The 15226-nt window shown below is 46.5% G+C and overlaps 2 protein-coding genes across 3 annotated transcripts in view; both read left to right on the forward strand.

The window, feature by feature from the left end:
- Positions 1 to 2343: 2343 nt before the first annotated feature.
- LOC143299127 (uncharacterized) lies at positions 2344 to 10976 on the forward strand (the record flags this gene model as incomplete). Its single annotated transcript, XM_076612256.1, has 3 exons — positions 2344 to 2579; positions 9943 to 10199; positions 10845 to 10976. Coding segments are annotated over exons 1-3 (552 nt in total), but the record flags the coding sequence as incomplete, so codon positions are not given.
- The window catches only part of LOC143299030 (uncharacterized), a 32115-nt gene continuing 27825 nt past the window's right edge, over positions 10937 to 15226 (forward strand). Inside the window, exons 1-2 of one of the 2 annotated variants that reach the window (XM_076612112.1) lie at positions 10937 to 11084; positions 14746 to 14790. In XM_076612112.1, the coding sequence (XP_076468227.1) occupies positions 10977 to 11084; positions 14746 to 14790 (153 nt within the window). In that variant the 5' untranslated portion in view covers positions 10937 to 10976. The remainder of the gene's footprint in view (positions 11085 to 14745; positions 14791 to 15226) is intronic. The other variant, XM_076612114.1, reaches the window with a different exon arrangement.

A 15226-nucleotide genomic window follows, 5' to 3' on the forward strand; every position in this document is an offset into this window, starting at 1 on the left:
AGATTTCCTGACCAAATGATATAATTGAGCGGACTAGTCCCATTGCAGCATTGATAAGATTATTGCCATAATTTATAACAGGGATTCTAGAAAGCGCACGTAATAGAGCTATTTTCTTCCTCGCCTTCTCAATAAGGTATGCTTAGTCCAAAAAAGTTTATAATGTAAGATAACACCAAGAAATTTCACCTTTTCGTTTTCTTAGATTTCTTAAGTCATTCTTATCCCATAGGACATTCCAGGTGAGATTAGGGGGTATATTATCCAGATCAAGGTCCGTCAATATGGGTGTTCCCCAGGGAAGTGTGATTTCTCCCACTCTTTATGATATGAAAAATATCAACACAAATGGTGCCACATTAGTAGCTTACGCAGATGACATAGCTCTCGGGAAGAATGTAAACTGTAATATTACAAACAATACATCAAAACGAAATAAAATTATTAAGCATTTTCAAGATGCCATCGACAACATTGTGGAATATATGAAAGAAAGACTGTTTTCGTCATATTTACTAAAAAGGTTGATTGAATTTGAAGGCAGGGATGCTATTAAAATAAAGGTAAATGACACTATCATATATCCGAATAAACACACACACACACACACACACACACACACACACACACACAACCACCACCACCACACCTCACGCCACACAACACACCACAAACATAGACGCCACAACACCACACACACACATATACACATCACACACCACACACACAATACACCACGCCACAGACCACCACACACCACACACATAACACACCACAACACAACACACCACACACAGACACCACAACACACCACACACACAACACACCACACACAGACACCACCACACACACAACACACCACACACAGACACCACCACACACCACAACACAATACACACATATAAACACACATCACACACAACACACACACACAGACACCACCACACACCACACACACAACACAACACACACAGACACCACCACACACCACAACACACCACACACCACAACACAATACACACATATAAACACACATCACACACAACACACACACATAGACACCACCACACACCACAACACACCACACACCACAACACAATACACACATATAAACACACATCACACACAACACACACACATAGACACCACCACACACCACACACCACAACACACCACAACACAATACACACATATAAACACACATCACACACAACACACACACATAGACACCACCACACACCACACACACAACACACCACATTCTAACACTAACCCAAACGCCGTCCACACCACACACACACAACACACCACATTCTGACACCAACACAAACATCGTCCACACCACACCACACACACAACACACCACATTCTGACACCAACACAAACATCGTCCACACCACACCACACACACAACACACCACATTCTAACACCAACACAAACATCGTCCACACCACACACACACACCACACCACATTCTAACACCAACACAAACATCGTCCACATCACACACACACAACACACCACATTCTAACACCAACACAAACATCGTCCACACCACACACACACACCACACCACATTCTAACACCAACACAAACACTGTCCACATCACACACACACACCACACCACATTCTAACACCAACACAAACACTGTCCACATCACACACACAACACACCACATTCTAACACCAACACAAACATCGTCCACACCACACATCACACACACACCACACCACATTCTAACACCAACACAAACACCGTCCACACCACACACACAACACACCACATTCTGACACCAACACAAACATCGTCTACACCACACACACACACACACACAACACACCACATTCTAACACCAACACAAACATCTTCCACACCACACACCACACACACACACCACATTCTGACACCAACACAAACATCGTCCACACCACACACCACACACACACACCACACCACATTCTAACACCAACACAAACGCCGTCCACACCACACACACACCACACCACATTCTAACACCAACACAAACATCGTCCACACCACACACACACACCACACCACATTCTAACACCAACACAAACGCCGTCCACACCACACACACACCACACCACATTCTAACACCAACACAAACGCCGTCCACACCACACACACACAAAAGGGCCGGCAGCAAGCCGTGTTCTTCACAACCTTCAGTCCTTCCTTCCTTCACCCCATTCCGGTCCTCAGTCCATCCACCTTCCTGGTAATCAATGCGGCCTCAGCCCTCAGTGAGTCAACGACATGCTGGCCGCCATGATGAGTCAGTGACCTCCCTTTCCTTGTCGTCTGCTGCCAGTCGTGTGTCTCGCTCTTCCCGGCGGGAGGCGACAAAACACGTTGTCTGGGAGGTTTCAGTGGCTGCGGTGGATTCATTTTCATGTGGAAGGGGGTGTGCTGTGTGGAGGGGTGCTCAGCGTGGAGGGATTGTTTGTTGGCTGACGGTGTTGGTGAACAGAAGCTGGAATTGTTCGGGGAAATGTGTACTGTATGGCCTTCCAAACTGTCAGCTGCCATTGGTCGATCTGTTGTTCGATCATTCGGTAACGTTGTGTGTGTGTGTGTGTGTGTGTGAGGACACGAGTGCATTATCCCATCCTTATTTACTATTGTATTTGTGTGGACACGGCTGCATGATTGCTTCTTTATTCACATTGAGTCAATGAACTTCATATAGAAAATTGAAAACGGAATGGGAAGCCCAGAGTGGCATAAGGCAATGCGCAACTTTTAGATAAAAAAAAAACTCACATGGTCATACTGCCCGGGACATGCAGGTGTTAAGGGAAATGAGCGAGCTGACAGACTTGCTGGTAACGCAACACCAACGAGCGGCCTACATCTAGGAAAATCGGAAATCCTCAGAAAAATCAAAGAATATCAAAAAGAACAGGTACAAGGCCATCACACCATCGATCGCCTCAAAGAAATAAAAGCAGAGAGAGGGAGCGGCCGTAAGTTTAACATGAAAGGTAGAGCACGATGCTTTGCAAATCAAACAAATATCGGCATCATTTCCAAACCAACATTGCGCAAATTTCTTCAAAACGGAACAGAGTCTCTGTGGGCTTTTCCAAATACAATAGACTGAGCAACACACTAGACGCCACGTTCTTGGCATCAGAGATCTTTTCCCATCCCTCTTGCGGCCAATCAGTGGCAGCCTCTATGCGTGTGTGTATGTGTGTGTTTGTGTGTATGTGTGGGTCTGTGTTTTTGAGTGCGTTTGTGCATGCGTGAGAGTGTAAGTGTACACAAGTGTCAGGAGAGTTCTGTGCGTGTGTGTGTGTGTGTGTGAGGGGGAGGTGGGGGTGCAGGGAGGAGGTGGGGTAGAGGATGAGGTTTGTGAGTGTATGCATGCCTACACTGTGGGAGCAACAGGATATTGGAACGTATATTATATATATATATATATCTTTATATATATGGGGGGGGGGGGGGAGATATGGGCGTGTGTGTGTGTGCTTGTACAAGTAAGTGTTCATCTGTGTGTGTGTGCGTGTTTGTGTGTGTGTGTGTGTGTATGTGTGCCGTGGAAGCTGCGGTACATAGACTAGAAATGTGTGGAGGAGGGGGGTAGAGGAGGTGCAGTGTAATGTGTGGTGTGTGTGTGTGTGTGTGTGTGTGTTGGAGATCATGTACATTTATATGTATTTGACTGTGCTTTCATATCTGTGAAAATGCGTGTTTGGTGCATATCTGTTATGCATGTGTGGGTGTATGTGTGAATGTGTGTCTTCATGTTTTACATTTATTTGCTTATTTATCATCATTGTTGTCTTATTTATTTAATTATTTATTAATTATTATTATTATTATTGTTTTATTATTATTTTCATTACTACTACCTTTTTTATATATCATAATTATTATTTATTTATGTAAGCTTATCTATTTTTTTTCTCAAGGCCTGACTAAGCACGTTGGGTTACGCTGCTGGTCAGGCATCTGCTTGGCAGATGTGGTGTAGCGTATATGGATTTGTCCGAACGCAGTGACGCCTCCTTGAGCTACTTAAACTGAAACTTCTTTATTCACAATGATATCATACGTGTGTTGGCATTTGTTTATAATTGCTACTGTCCGTAACTTTCTCTTTAAGTTAAAGGTTCCCTAACTTTTACGATCATTGGGGCAGTGAAAGTATATCCACCATGTCTGGTGCTCGGCACAGGAGGCGGGGCCCAGTGCTCTCTTCCCGCCGTTTTAAATTTCCCGAGCCGAAGTCATGTACCCTTCACTTCTAGGTGGAGTTAGGAAACTCAAGAGTAAAGTGACTCTCGTTCCCAAGGACACAGCGCCATGCCCAAATGTACCGCGTGCCCTGATCAATGGCGATATATATATATATATATATATATATATACGTGTGTGTGTGTGTGTGTGTGTGTGTGTGTGTGTGTGTGTGCACGATGCCTAATAGTTGCTCAGTTGTCAACAGTATTCTGGGGGGAGGGGAGTGTATGATTGCAACTTTATTTTGTATTATAACATCTGAGGACTCATGTTGTTTTCTGACAATGCTGGTTGTGTGTTTGTCTGTGTGTGTGTGTCTGTGTGTGTGTGATTTAGGTTTTATCCATGGTTAACACTGACCGACGAATGCCTACTAAAACCTCCCCAAGGTAAACATACGGAACAACTACCAGTCCAGTAAAGAACTGCTGTATCTTTACAGTGCTTTATATTCCCGTGTTTTTTGTTAAAGCTTTCATGGAAAAGAAAGAAGAGCAGGATGATGTGCAATTTCTGAACTGACTTATGCATGGATCCTACATTTTCTGAGATGCACAAGTCGTTGCAGTTGGTGACCTCACCTCCTTTGCCTGTATTCTCAACAAAGGCGTCCCACAAGGATGTGTTGTATCCCCACTGTTGTATTCATTATTTACACGTGACTGTGCAACTCATGGTGAATGCAATACCATGGTCAGGTTTGCCAGTGATACTACTGTAGAAGGGATTATTACGAACACTGACTGTGACGAGTCAAACTACAGCAAAGAAGTACCGGAACCTGCCAGCTGCTGTGATCAAAACGACATAGAAGCGCATAAAAACAACAACACATTTTTAGGAAGACCAGGTCTAACCCTTTCCTTCTTATAATTAAAGAAAAGCAAGTAGAGATCACCAGTGAGTTCAACTTTCTCGGCCTGAGCTTTTTCTAATGATCTGAATTTGAAGAAAAACAGGAAAAAAAATGCCAAGAAAGCACAACGGCGCCTCAAAAAGTTTGGACTCATGGCTGACTTCTTCATGGCTACCACTGAAAGTGTGTTTGCCTTCGCTGCTACTGTTCAGCACGGGAATATTTTAAAGGAAGATGATAAATACTGTAAGCGACGACTAAAGCAGAGTCAGTCTGTTGGGATGAATCATATCCAGCTTTCAAAATGTTTGAGCTCTTCTCAGCATCCCGGAGCTGAAGTATTCGGACCAAAACAAATCACTTCGCCAACAGCTTGTTCTCCTGTCTGTGGAACCAACCCGAGGTGGACAAAAGAGAGCTGTGCAACCAGCACCCATTTCACTGTGAATCTAGTGATCAGTCCCGTCCGTATGGAGTGTGCAATATGTGGCGTAAAGTCAAGTGAGCACACGCGTTGATAGGCTCTGCGTGCGTGCGTGTGTGTGTGTGTGTGCGTGTGTGTGTGTGTGTGTGTGTAGGTGGAGAGGGGGGCTGCGCTTGTACAAGAATTTACCAACTTGTGCATATGTGTCAAAAATCCTGCTGTATTCAGGATCCCTGTTGTCAGGTCAGGGGCATAGCCCTTGCTACTGATACCATGTAACCCAGTACTACCTGCCGCATTTTAAGTCTCCCAACGACGGACCAGGCGGAGGAGGAAACCTTTCCGAACGGCTGTGAAGGCGGAAGAGGATGACCAAAGGGCAGGGGGAGCTCTTATCCTTGGCTGGAAGTCCTCCTAGGAGACGGAACTCCAAAGAAAAAACCTGCACCTGCCGAGGCCGTTCAACATGTGGCAGTATCTGCACCTGTGGGACTGTGAGCGTCGGTAGGCGAGAGAGTGGGGAAGGGACTGCACAACTCTTCACTAAAAAAAAAAAAGAAAGAAAAAAAGTCACCTGTGCTGGTCAGGCAACCAGGCAAATGTCAGAACGAGCTAGTCCTTTATCACCCAGCTTTCACAAGCCCTGCAGCGATGGAGAAGTGGAAACGGGGACAGGCAGAGGATGCTGCTGGCAGTTCCTAGTCACGACTCTGCACGCAGGCGGCTGTGGGGTGATGGTCGTCCGCTGTAGGCTGGGGCAGATGCGGCGCCCGTATCCTCCCACAGCTTCAGAGCAGCCCTTTTTAGGGACAGCACTGCTCTGCCCACACGGGGAAGGGGAGATAAAAGGATCCCTAAACAAAGCCTGCCTCACCTAGTACCTAGTAGGAAACCGCACCTACTTGGACATTCAACACTAGCAGTCAAAAACAACAGAAGAAAAGAACCAGGAGTCATGCCCTGACTCTGGGTGCCTGGAATGTTCGCACCCTTTTGGACAGAGATGACAGACCAGAAGGGCGCACAGCACTCATTGCTAGAATGCTTGATCACTACCAGGTGGACATAGCAGCCCTGAGCGAAACCAGGTTTGCCGGTGAAACCCAGCTGGAGGAAGTTGGAGGGTGCTACACTTTCTACTGCACTGGGAAGCCAGATGGCACCCCAAGAACCTCAGGCGTGAGCTTTGCCATACAAACCAAACTTGCATGACAGCTTGACAGCCTTCCACATGGGATAAACGATAGGCTGTTGACCCTGCGTCAGAAGCTGTCCGAGGATCACTTCTCCACAGTCATCAGCTGCTATGCCCCAACAATGACCAACCCTGATGACATCACAGAAGCCTTCTACGAAGAGCTCAGCCGCACCATTTCAGCGGTAGACAGAAAGGACAGGCTGATCATCCTTGGGGATTTCAATGGCCGCGTCAGTGTGGACTTCTCCTCGTGGCCAAAAGTCCTAGGACAGCACGGCACTGGCAAGTGCAACTCCAACGAACTGCTTTTGCTCTCACTCTGCGCGCAGCATGGACTGACCATCACCCTCTTCCAACAAGCGGACAAGTACAAGAACACATGGATGCACCCCTGCTCCAAGCAGTGGCACATGCTGGACTATGTGATTATCCAGCAGAGGGACAGAGGTGATGTTTCCATTACACACTGCATGAGAGGAGCAGTCTGTTGGTCGGACCATCGCCTGGTACACAGCAAGATGAACATCAGACTTGCATGCAAGCTCCAACCAGCCAGGCAGAAACCCCCTAGGAAGCTGAATATCCACCACCTCCCTGTCACCAAGGACGTGCTGCAGCAGCAAATCCAAGCAGCTCTCCAAGACATTCCTGCATCGACTGATGTAGAAGAGGTATGGAGCACCTTTAGGGATGCTGTGTACACAGCAGCAGTTGACACACTCGGCTTTGTACAGAGGAGCCACAGACTGGTTTGACGAGAACGACTCTGGAATCTCCAAGCTCCTGAACACACTGCATATACGGCATCAGGATCACATTTCCGATAAAGACTGCCAGAGGAAGAATAACCAGTACTTGCAAACCAAGCAACTCGTACAGAAGAGGCTGCGTGAGATGAAGAACACCTGGTGGGAGAGAAAGTCCGAAGAGCTTCAGTCCGCTGCTGATGCTCACGACACGAAGACCTTCCATGATAGTCTCCGAGCTGTGTATGGACCGAGAGTCACAGGATCAACCCCTGTCCGAGCCTTAGACCAGACCACCGTCCTGACAGACAAGAAAGACATCCTTGCCCGCTGGGCAGAGCACTTCAACAACCTCCTCAACAGGGACTCGTTCGTATCTGACGAGGTAATTGCAGCCCTCCCACAGCTACCAGTCAATGACTCGCTTGCTGCCCCTCCCACCAAGGCCGAGACCCAGAAGGCCCTGAAGCTGACAACGTCAGGAAAAGCACCAGGAGCGGATGGAATCCAGACCGACATCTACAAGTATGGAGGCGAGGTGCTGACAGACAAGCTGACCGCTCTGTTCCAGTCTATCTGGGAGAGAGGGGAGGTCCCCCAGGATTTCAAGGATGCTTCAGATGCCCACATCTACAAACGGAAGGGAGACAAAACATCCTGCGATAACCACCGTGGAATCTCTGCATCGCCAGCAAAATCTTCACCCGCATCATACTGAACAGACTGGTTGACCATGTCTCCAACACAGTCATCCCTGAAGCACAGTGCGGTTTCCGCTCAGGCAGGGGAACATGTGACATGGTATTTGCCGTACACCAGATGCAAGAGTGCCGTGAGCAGAACAAGGAGCTCCTGCATGGTCTTTGTAGACCTGACTAAGGCCTTCGACACAGTGAACCGCCGTGGCCTGAGGAAGATTCTTCTAAAGTTCGGCTGCCCAGAGAGCCTAATCCAGCTGATTGCGTCATTCCATGATGGCATGCAGGCGAGAGTACAGGAAAATAATGACATGTCAGATCCGTTCCCTGTGGTAAATGGAGTGAAGCAGGGCTGCGTCTTGGCACCCACACTGTTCTCCATTCTCTTCTCTGACATGCTGATTGACGCCTTCCAAGACTGTGACTGGAGCATCCACATTCAGTTTCGCACAGATAGCAAACTTTTCAACTTGCGGTGACTCCATGCTAGGTCCAGGGTGTTTGAGGCACTGTTGAGAGAGTTCCTCTTTGCTGATGACTGTGCACTTGCTGGACACACCCATGAGGACATGCAGTTCATTATGGACAGGTTCTCAACCTCATGCAGGCGCTTTGGACTCGCCATCAGCCTCAGCAAGACCGAGTCCGTGTACCAACCAGCTAGCTCACAGAACGCCAGTGCCTCCCCCCCCTCCCCCCACCTGCAATCAAGATCGATGACACAGAGATCAAGTCAGTTGACAAGTTTTGCTACCTGGGCAGCACCCTATGCAGCAACGGAGCCCTTGATGCAGAAGTGACGCTGTGCATTGCCAAGGCCAGCTCCGCCTTTGGCAGACTCAACAACAGGCTGTGGAACAACAAAGGCATCAGGCTCAGCACCAAAATCAAAACCAATAGAGCTGTTGTGGTGACCACCTTGTTGTACTGCTGTGAAACATGGACGACGTATCGCCGTCACATTAACAACTTGAGCAGTTTCACCAGAGATGCCTACGAAAGATCCTCGGCATAAAATGGCAAGACAGAGTCTCCAACCTCCAGGTCCTAGAGAGGAGCGGCCTGTCCAGCATCGAAAGCCTGCTGATCCAGTGCCAGCTACGCTGGACAGGACACGTTGTCCGCATGACAGACAGCAGGATCCCGAAGATGCTACTGTATGGCCAGCTGAAGGAAGGCCACCGCGAACTTGGAAGACCTTGCAAACGCTTCAAGGACACCTTGAAGACAAACCTCAAAGCCTGTGACATAGACATCGCTTCCTGGGAAACTGATGTCCTTGACTGCTGTCGCTGGAGGACGCTGTGCTCTAGTGGCATAAAGACGTTTGAAAACAAGAGAACGCTGGCCATTAAGGAGAAGCGTGAGCGAAGGAAGCAGGGCTCAACTTCTGGAGACGTTTTCCACACCTGTGGGAAGTGCTGGGCATCTAGAATCGGCCTCTTCTCCCATATGAGGACACACACTGACAAATAAGCCTGCCTGTCTACTCATCCGTCGGTCGGACGGAAGACTCATTTCATGATTGGGTTTAAATATGATTTCCAATTCACATTTGTATCTTTGAAAAATACCCCGACCCCAGTATCTGACGTGACCGGCGTGCGCATGGTAAAAAAGACATGTTCTGTTCCATTCTGTCTTGTTTTGTTCTGTTCCATTCTATTCTATTCTTGTATTTTATTGCGATCTTTCACTGACCTAACTTTGACCTTTGTTCCTAAAATCCACCCACCCAACCACTACAGGCAAGGACAGATCATCCTCAAACAACTCTGCGTCCACCCCCACCACCCCCCTCCCTCTGAACAACTCCCTCACCCCCACTCCCCACCCCAGCGCCGTCACCATGTCCGGCGGGAAGAAGGACGGCGGGGGAGGCGTGACGTCAGCAGCACAGAGGGACCTGTTGACGGAGGCACGCAGCTTCACCAGCGGCTTGAATCACGTGCTGCTGCTGAAGACACGGGACCAGCAGACACGGCATCTGCTGGAGAAGGCTCAGGTACAGCACAGTGAAATAGAACGCAGTGCAATACAGTGTAATACAGTGCAGTACAATACAGTACAGTTTAGTGCAATGCAGTCCAGTACAGTGCAATACAATACAATACAATACAGTTCAGTATAATACAATACAATTCAGTGCAATACAGCACAGTGCAATACAATACAGTACAATACAATACATTCCAATACAATACAGTGTGCAGCTCAGTGCAATACAATACAGTTCGGTGCAATACAATACAGTTCAGTGCAATGCAATACAGTTCAGTGCAATACAATACAATACAGTTCAGTGCAATACAGCGCAATACAATACAGTATGATACACGACACTGCAGTACAATATAGCGCAGTACAGTGTCACGTTGTGTGTACGTTGGACTCGGCTGTGGGCTTAGATATTATGAGGGTTGAGAGACGAGCCTGTGGGTGCACAATTCATTTGACATGGATGAATGAATAATTATGTATCATGTGCTATTGCATTGCACTGTATTGTGTTGCGTTGTATTGTATTGCATTGTATTATATTGTACTGAATTGTATTGTACTGTATTGAATTGCTTTAATTTGTAGTGTATTGCATTGCAGTGAACTGCATTGCATGGCATTGTGTCACATAGCATTGTATGACGGCCAGGTGCTGCTGGAGGCGCTGATAGCGGAGAACAGCAGACTGCAGCAGGGAGGTCAGGGGGGCAGAGGTCAGGGGGCAGGGGGCAGGGCGGGGCAGACCACACCTGCCAGACAGTCACGCACGGCCACGGGCAGCATGGGCCAGCTGTGGGTCAAGCTGGACGAGCTCAAGAGGGAGAACGACGACCTCCGGCGTCAGAGAGGACGCTCCCAGGATGACCGGTCTTCCTCCCCCAAGGACAAGGTGAGAGGTGAAGGGATGAACATTTCTGTTGACAGACCTGTCCTCCTCCCCCAAGGACAAGGTGAGAGGTGAAGGGATGAACATTTCTGTTGACAGACCTGTCCTCCTCCCCCAAGGACAAGGTGAGAGGTGAAGGGATGAACATTTCTGTTGACAGACCTGTCCTCCTCCCCCAAGGACAAGGTGAGAGGTGAAGGGATGAACATTTCTGTTGACAGACCTGTCCTCCTCCCCCAAGGACAAGGTAAGAGGTGAAGGGATGAACATTTCTGTTGACAGACCGGTCCTCCTCCCCCAAGGACAAGGTGAGAGGTGAAAGGATGAACATTTCTGTTGATAGATAACTTACTGACATTTGATAAATGCCTTATTGACCTACTCCTCCAAGGACAAGGTAACATGTTGAGTGGAGCAATGATGGAATGAACACTCCGATGAACAGATAACTAACTTACTGACGTCAGGACAAGGTGACATGTTGAGTGGAGCAATGATGGAATGAACACTCTGATGAACAAATAACTTACTAACGTCAGGACAATGATGGAATGAACACACCGATAAACAGGTAACTTACTGATGTCAGGACAAGGTGACGTGTTGAGTGGAGCAATGACTGAGAACGTTGATGTTTTTGACTTTTTGCATTCATTTTCAGTTGTTTCGCTTGTCAGTTTAACGACTTCTCTTTTACGAAGTCCTTTAAGTAATTTCCTGTAATTGTATTTACTTCTTTTTTTTTCAAATTTCACCCTCATTAAAAAATTTTCACCCTCATTTGCCCAGTTTCCCCCAAACCTCCATTCATTCACATTTCCCGCCCCTTCTAACCGATAATACTCAAATGTATTCATAAATACTTTAACAAAATGTCTTCAATCAGCGATATGTGTGACGGGACATTAAACAAAATCCCTCCTCCTCCTGATGGAATGAACACACCGATCAACAGATAACTTACTGACGTCAGGACAAGGTGACGTGTTGAGTGGAGCAATGATAGTAAATAATGATAGTATTTATATAGCGCTGAATCTTGTGTAGAGACAAATCTAAGCGCTTTCACAGCAGTCATTTACACGCACGCATAACTCTAAAACTGAAGAAACTGAAGACATGGAAGAGGCAGGGTAGGGAGGCTATCTTGGGAAGAGGTGGGTTTTAAGGCCAGACTTGAAAGAGCCGAGTGCGGAGACCTGAAGAAGTGAAAGAGGAAGTTCATTCCAAATGCAAGGTCCAGAGACAGAGAAAGAACGGCGTCCAACAGTGGAGTGTTTGAATCTGGGTATGCGTAAACAGAGGGGATCCGAAGCCGATCGTGGAGAGCGAGATGGAGTGTAGAGGTGAAGGCAGCCACAGAGATAGGCAGGGGCAGATTTGTGAATGCATTTATAACATAGATTGCTGATCTTATACTTTATTCTGTGTGAGACAGGGAACCAATGGAGATGTTGCAAAATAGGAGTGATGTGCTCAGATCTTTTCTTTCTGAGGACGATTCGGGCAGCAGAGGTTTGTATGCGCTGAAGGGACTGAATGGATGAAGCAGGCAAACCAGACAATAGAGAGTTACAGTTGTCAAGGCGAGAGAGAATGAGAGAAACGACAAGTCTAGCTAGATGGTGCGTTGGTGGACAGATAATTCCGGACGGAACTGATGCGTCGCAATTGACAGTAGCAGGACTGACATGTCTGACATAAATTTTTGCATGGACAGTGTATTGTCAAGGACAACGCCGAGGTTCCTGACTGAGCTGGAAAGAGGGATGGATGTACTGCCAAGTTTGATTTTGTCAGCTGTGATGGAAGAGAGTTTTTGTTTAGTTCCTATGATCATTGCTTTGGTTTTGTCTGCGTTCAATTGTGACTTATTTAGAGTCATCCAGTTTTGAATGTCCAGGAAGCATTCAGATGTTTCTTGCAAGAGCGAGGACAATTTTTCAGGGATATCACTCTTCTGAAGTTGAGTGTCATCAGCATAGAAATAATGACTAACAGTGTGGTGGTTGATAATTTCAGCGAGAGGAGCAGTGCACAGTGTGAAGAGAACTGGGCCTAAAACAGATCCCTGTGGGACTCCGTGTTTGATTTTAACAGGTTCAGACTGGACATTATCGACGATGACAAACTGGAATCGATCAGTGAGATAAGATTTGAACCATTTGAGAAGAGTGCTGTTGATGCCAAATGTAAAATGAAGACGGGAACGAAGGATTGAATGGTCTATCGTGTCAAAGGCGGCTGACAAGTCAAGAAGAGTAAGAAGGGAAATTTTTCCTGAGTTGGACGCTAGCAGTAGATTGTTCAGGATGTGAAGGAGAGTGGTTTCAGTGCTGTGGTCAGCACGATATGCAGACGGAATGAACACACCGATCAACAGATAACTTATTGACGTCAGGACAAGGTAACGTGTTGAGTGGAGCAATGATGGAATGAACACACTGATCAACAGATAACTTACTGATGTCAGGACAAGGTGACGTGTTGAGTGGAGCAATGATGGAATGAACACTCCGATCAACAGATAACTTACTGACGTCAGCACAATGATGGAATGAACACACCGATCAACAGATAACTTACTGACGTCAGGACAAAGTGACGTGTTGAGTGTAGTAACGATGGAATGAACACACTGATCAACAGATAACTTACTGACGTCAGGACAATGATGGAATGAACACACCGATCAACAGATAACTTACTGACGTCAGGACAATGATGGAATGAACACTCCGATCAACAGATAACTTACTGACGTCAGGACAATGATGGAATGAACACACTGATCAACAGATAACTTACTGACGTCAGGACAATGATGGAATGAACACACCGATCAACAGATAACTTACTGACGTCAGGACAATGATGGAATGAACACTCCGATCAACAGATAACTTACTGACGTCAGGACAATGATGGAATGAACACACTGATCAACAGATAACTTACTGACGTCAGGACAATGATGGAATGAACACACCGATCAACAGATAACTTACTGACGTCAGGACAATGATGGAATGAACACTCCGATCAACAGATAACTTACTGACGTCAGGACAATGATGGAATGAACACTCCGATCAACAGATAACTTACTGACGTCAGGACAATGATGGAATGAACACACCAATCAACAGATAACTTACTGACGTCAGGACAATGTTGGAATGAACACACCGATCAACAGATAACTTACTGACGTCAGGACAATGATGGAATGAACACACCGATCAACAGATAACTTACTGACGTCAGGACAATGATGGAATGAACACACCGATCAACAGATAACTTACTGACGTCAGGACAATGTTGGAATGAACACACCGATCAACAGATAACTTACTGACTTACTTACTCTCTGTTTTGCCTTCTGGCATGTAGGGCAGGGACGGAATTAATAAAATAAACAATATTGAATTCGTCACCATTAAAAGAATAGATTGAAAATAAATGGGTATGTTATAATTGGGTAAATATCAATTCTAATAAACAGTATGAACAGTAAATTTCAGCTGAAGATGATGCTGAGAGCTCTTCCGCCAAAAGAGAAACTGTGATTGAGAGGAGGGCCAGGAAGTGGGAAAGGAAAAAAAGAAGAACAACTAAAATGTAGAAAGAACAAGCCTAATGAATAAATAATTTATTCCAGAGAGGACGATCACGAGCTCACAAGTCATCGTCTCCCCGTGACAAAGTAAGTCTGCACGTCTGTGGGCTCCTTTTCCGGGCTGGGGTGGTTTTTATCAGCATGTTGATCAGTTTGACAATCATCAAGTTTGTTTCTCAGTTAATCGTTTAATTTCAGTAGCGACAGTTTGAACAGTTGAATAAGTTTGAATGAAGGAACTGAAAACATCTTTTTCTAACATGCATAACAAAACAAACAAACGAAAACGTATCCTTGGAGTTTTAAATTGTTTCCTCAAGTGTTGTACCGGAAGAAGAAATGACAGACGCCCCAGTGCAGTGCTGTACCGGAAGAAGAAATGACAGACGCCCCAGTGCAGGGCTGTACCGGAAGAAGAAATGACAGACGCCCCAGTGCAGTGCTGTACCGGAAGAAGAAATGACAGACGCCCCAGTGGAGTGCCGGAAGAAGAAATGACAGACGCCCCAGTGGAGTGCTGTAC

Source organism: Babylonia areolata, chromosome 24 (genome assembly GCF_041734735.1).
Source record: "Babylonia areolata isolate BAREFJ2019XMU chromosome 24, ASM4173473v1, whole genome shotgun sequence".
Lineage (NCBI taxonomy): Eukaryota > Metazoa > Mollusca > Gastropoda > Neogastropoda > Buccinidae > Babylonia > Babylonia areolata.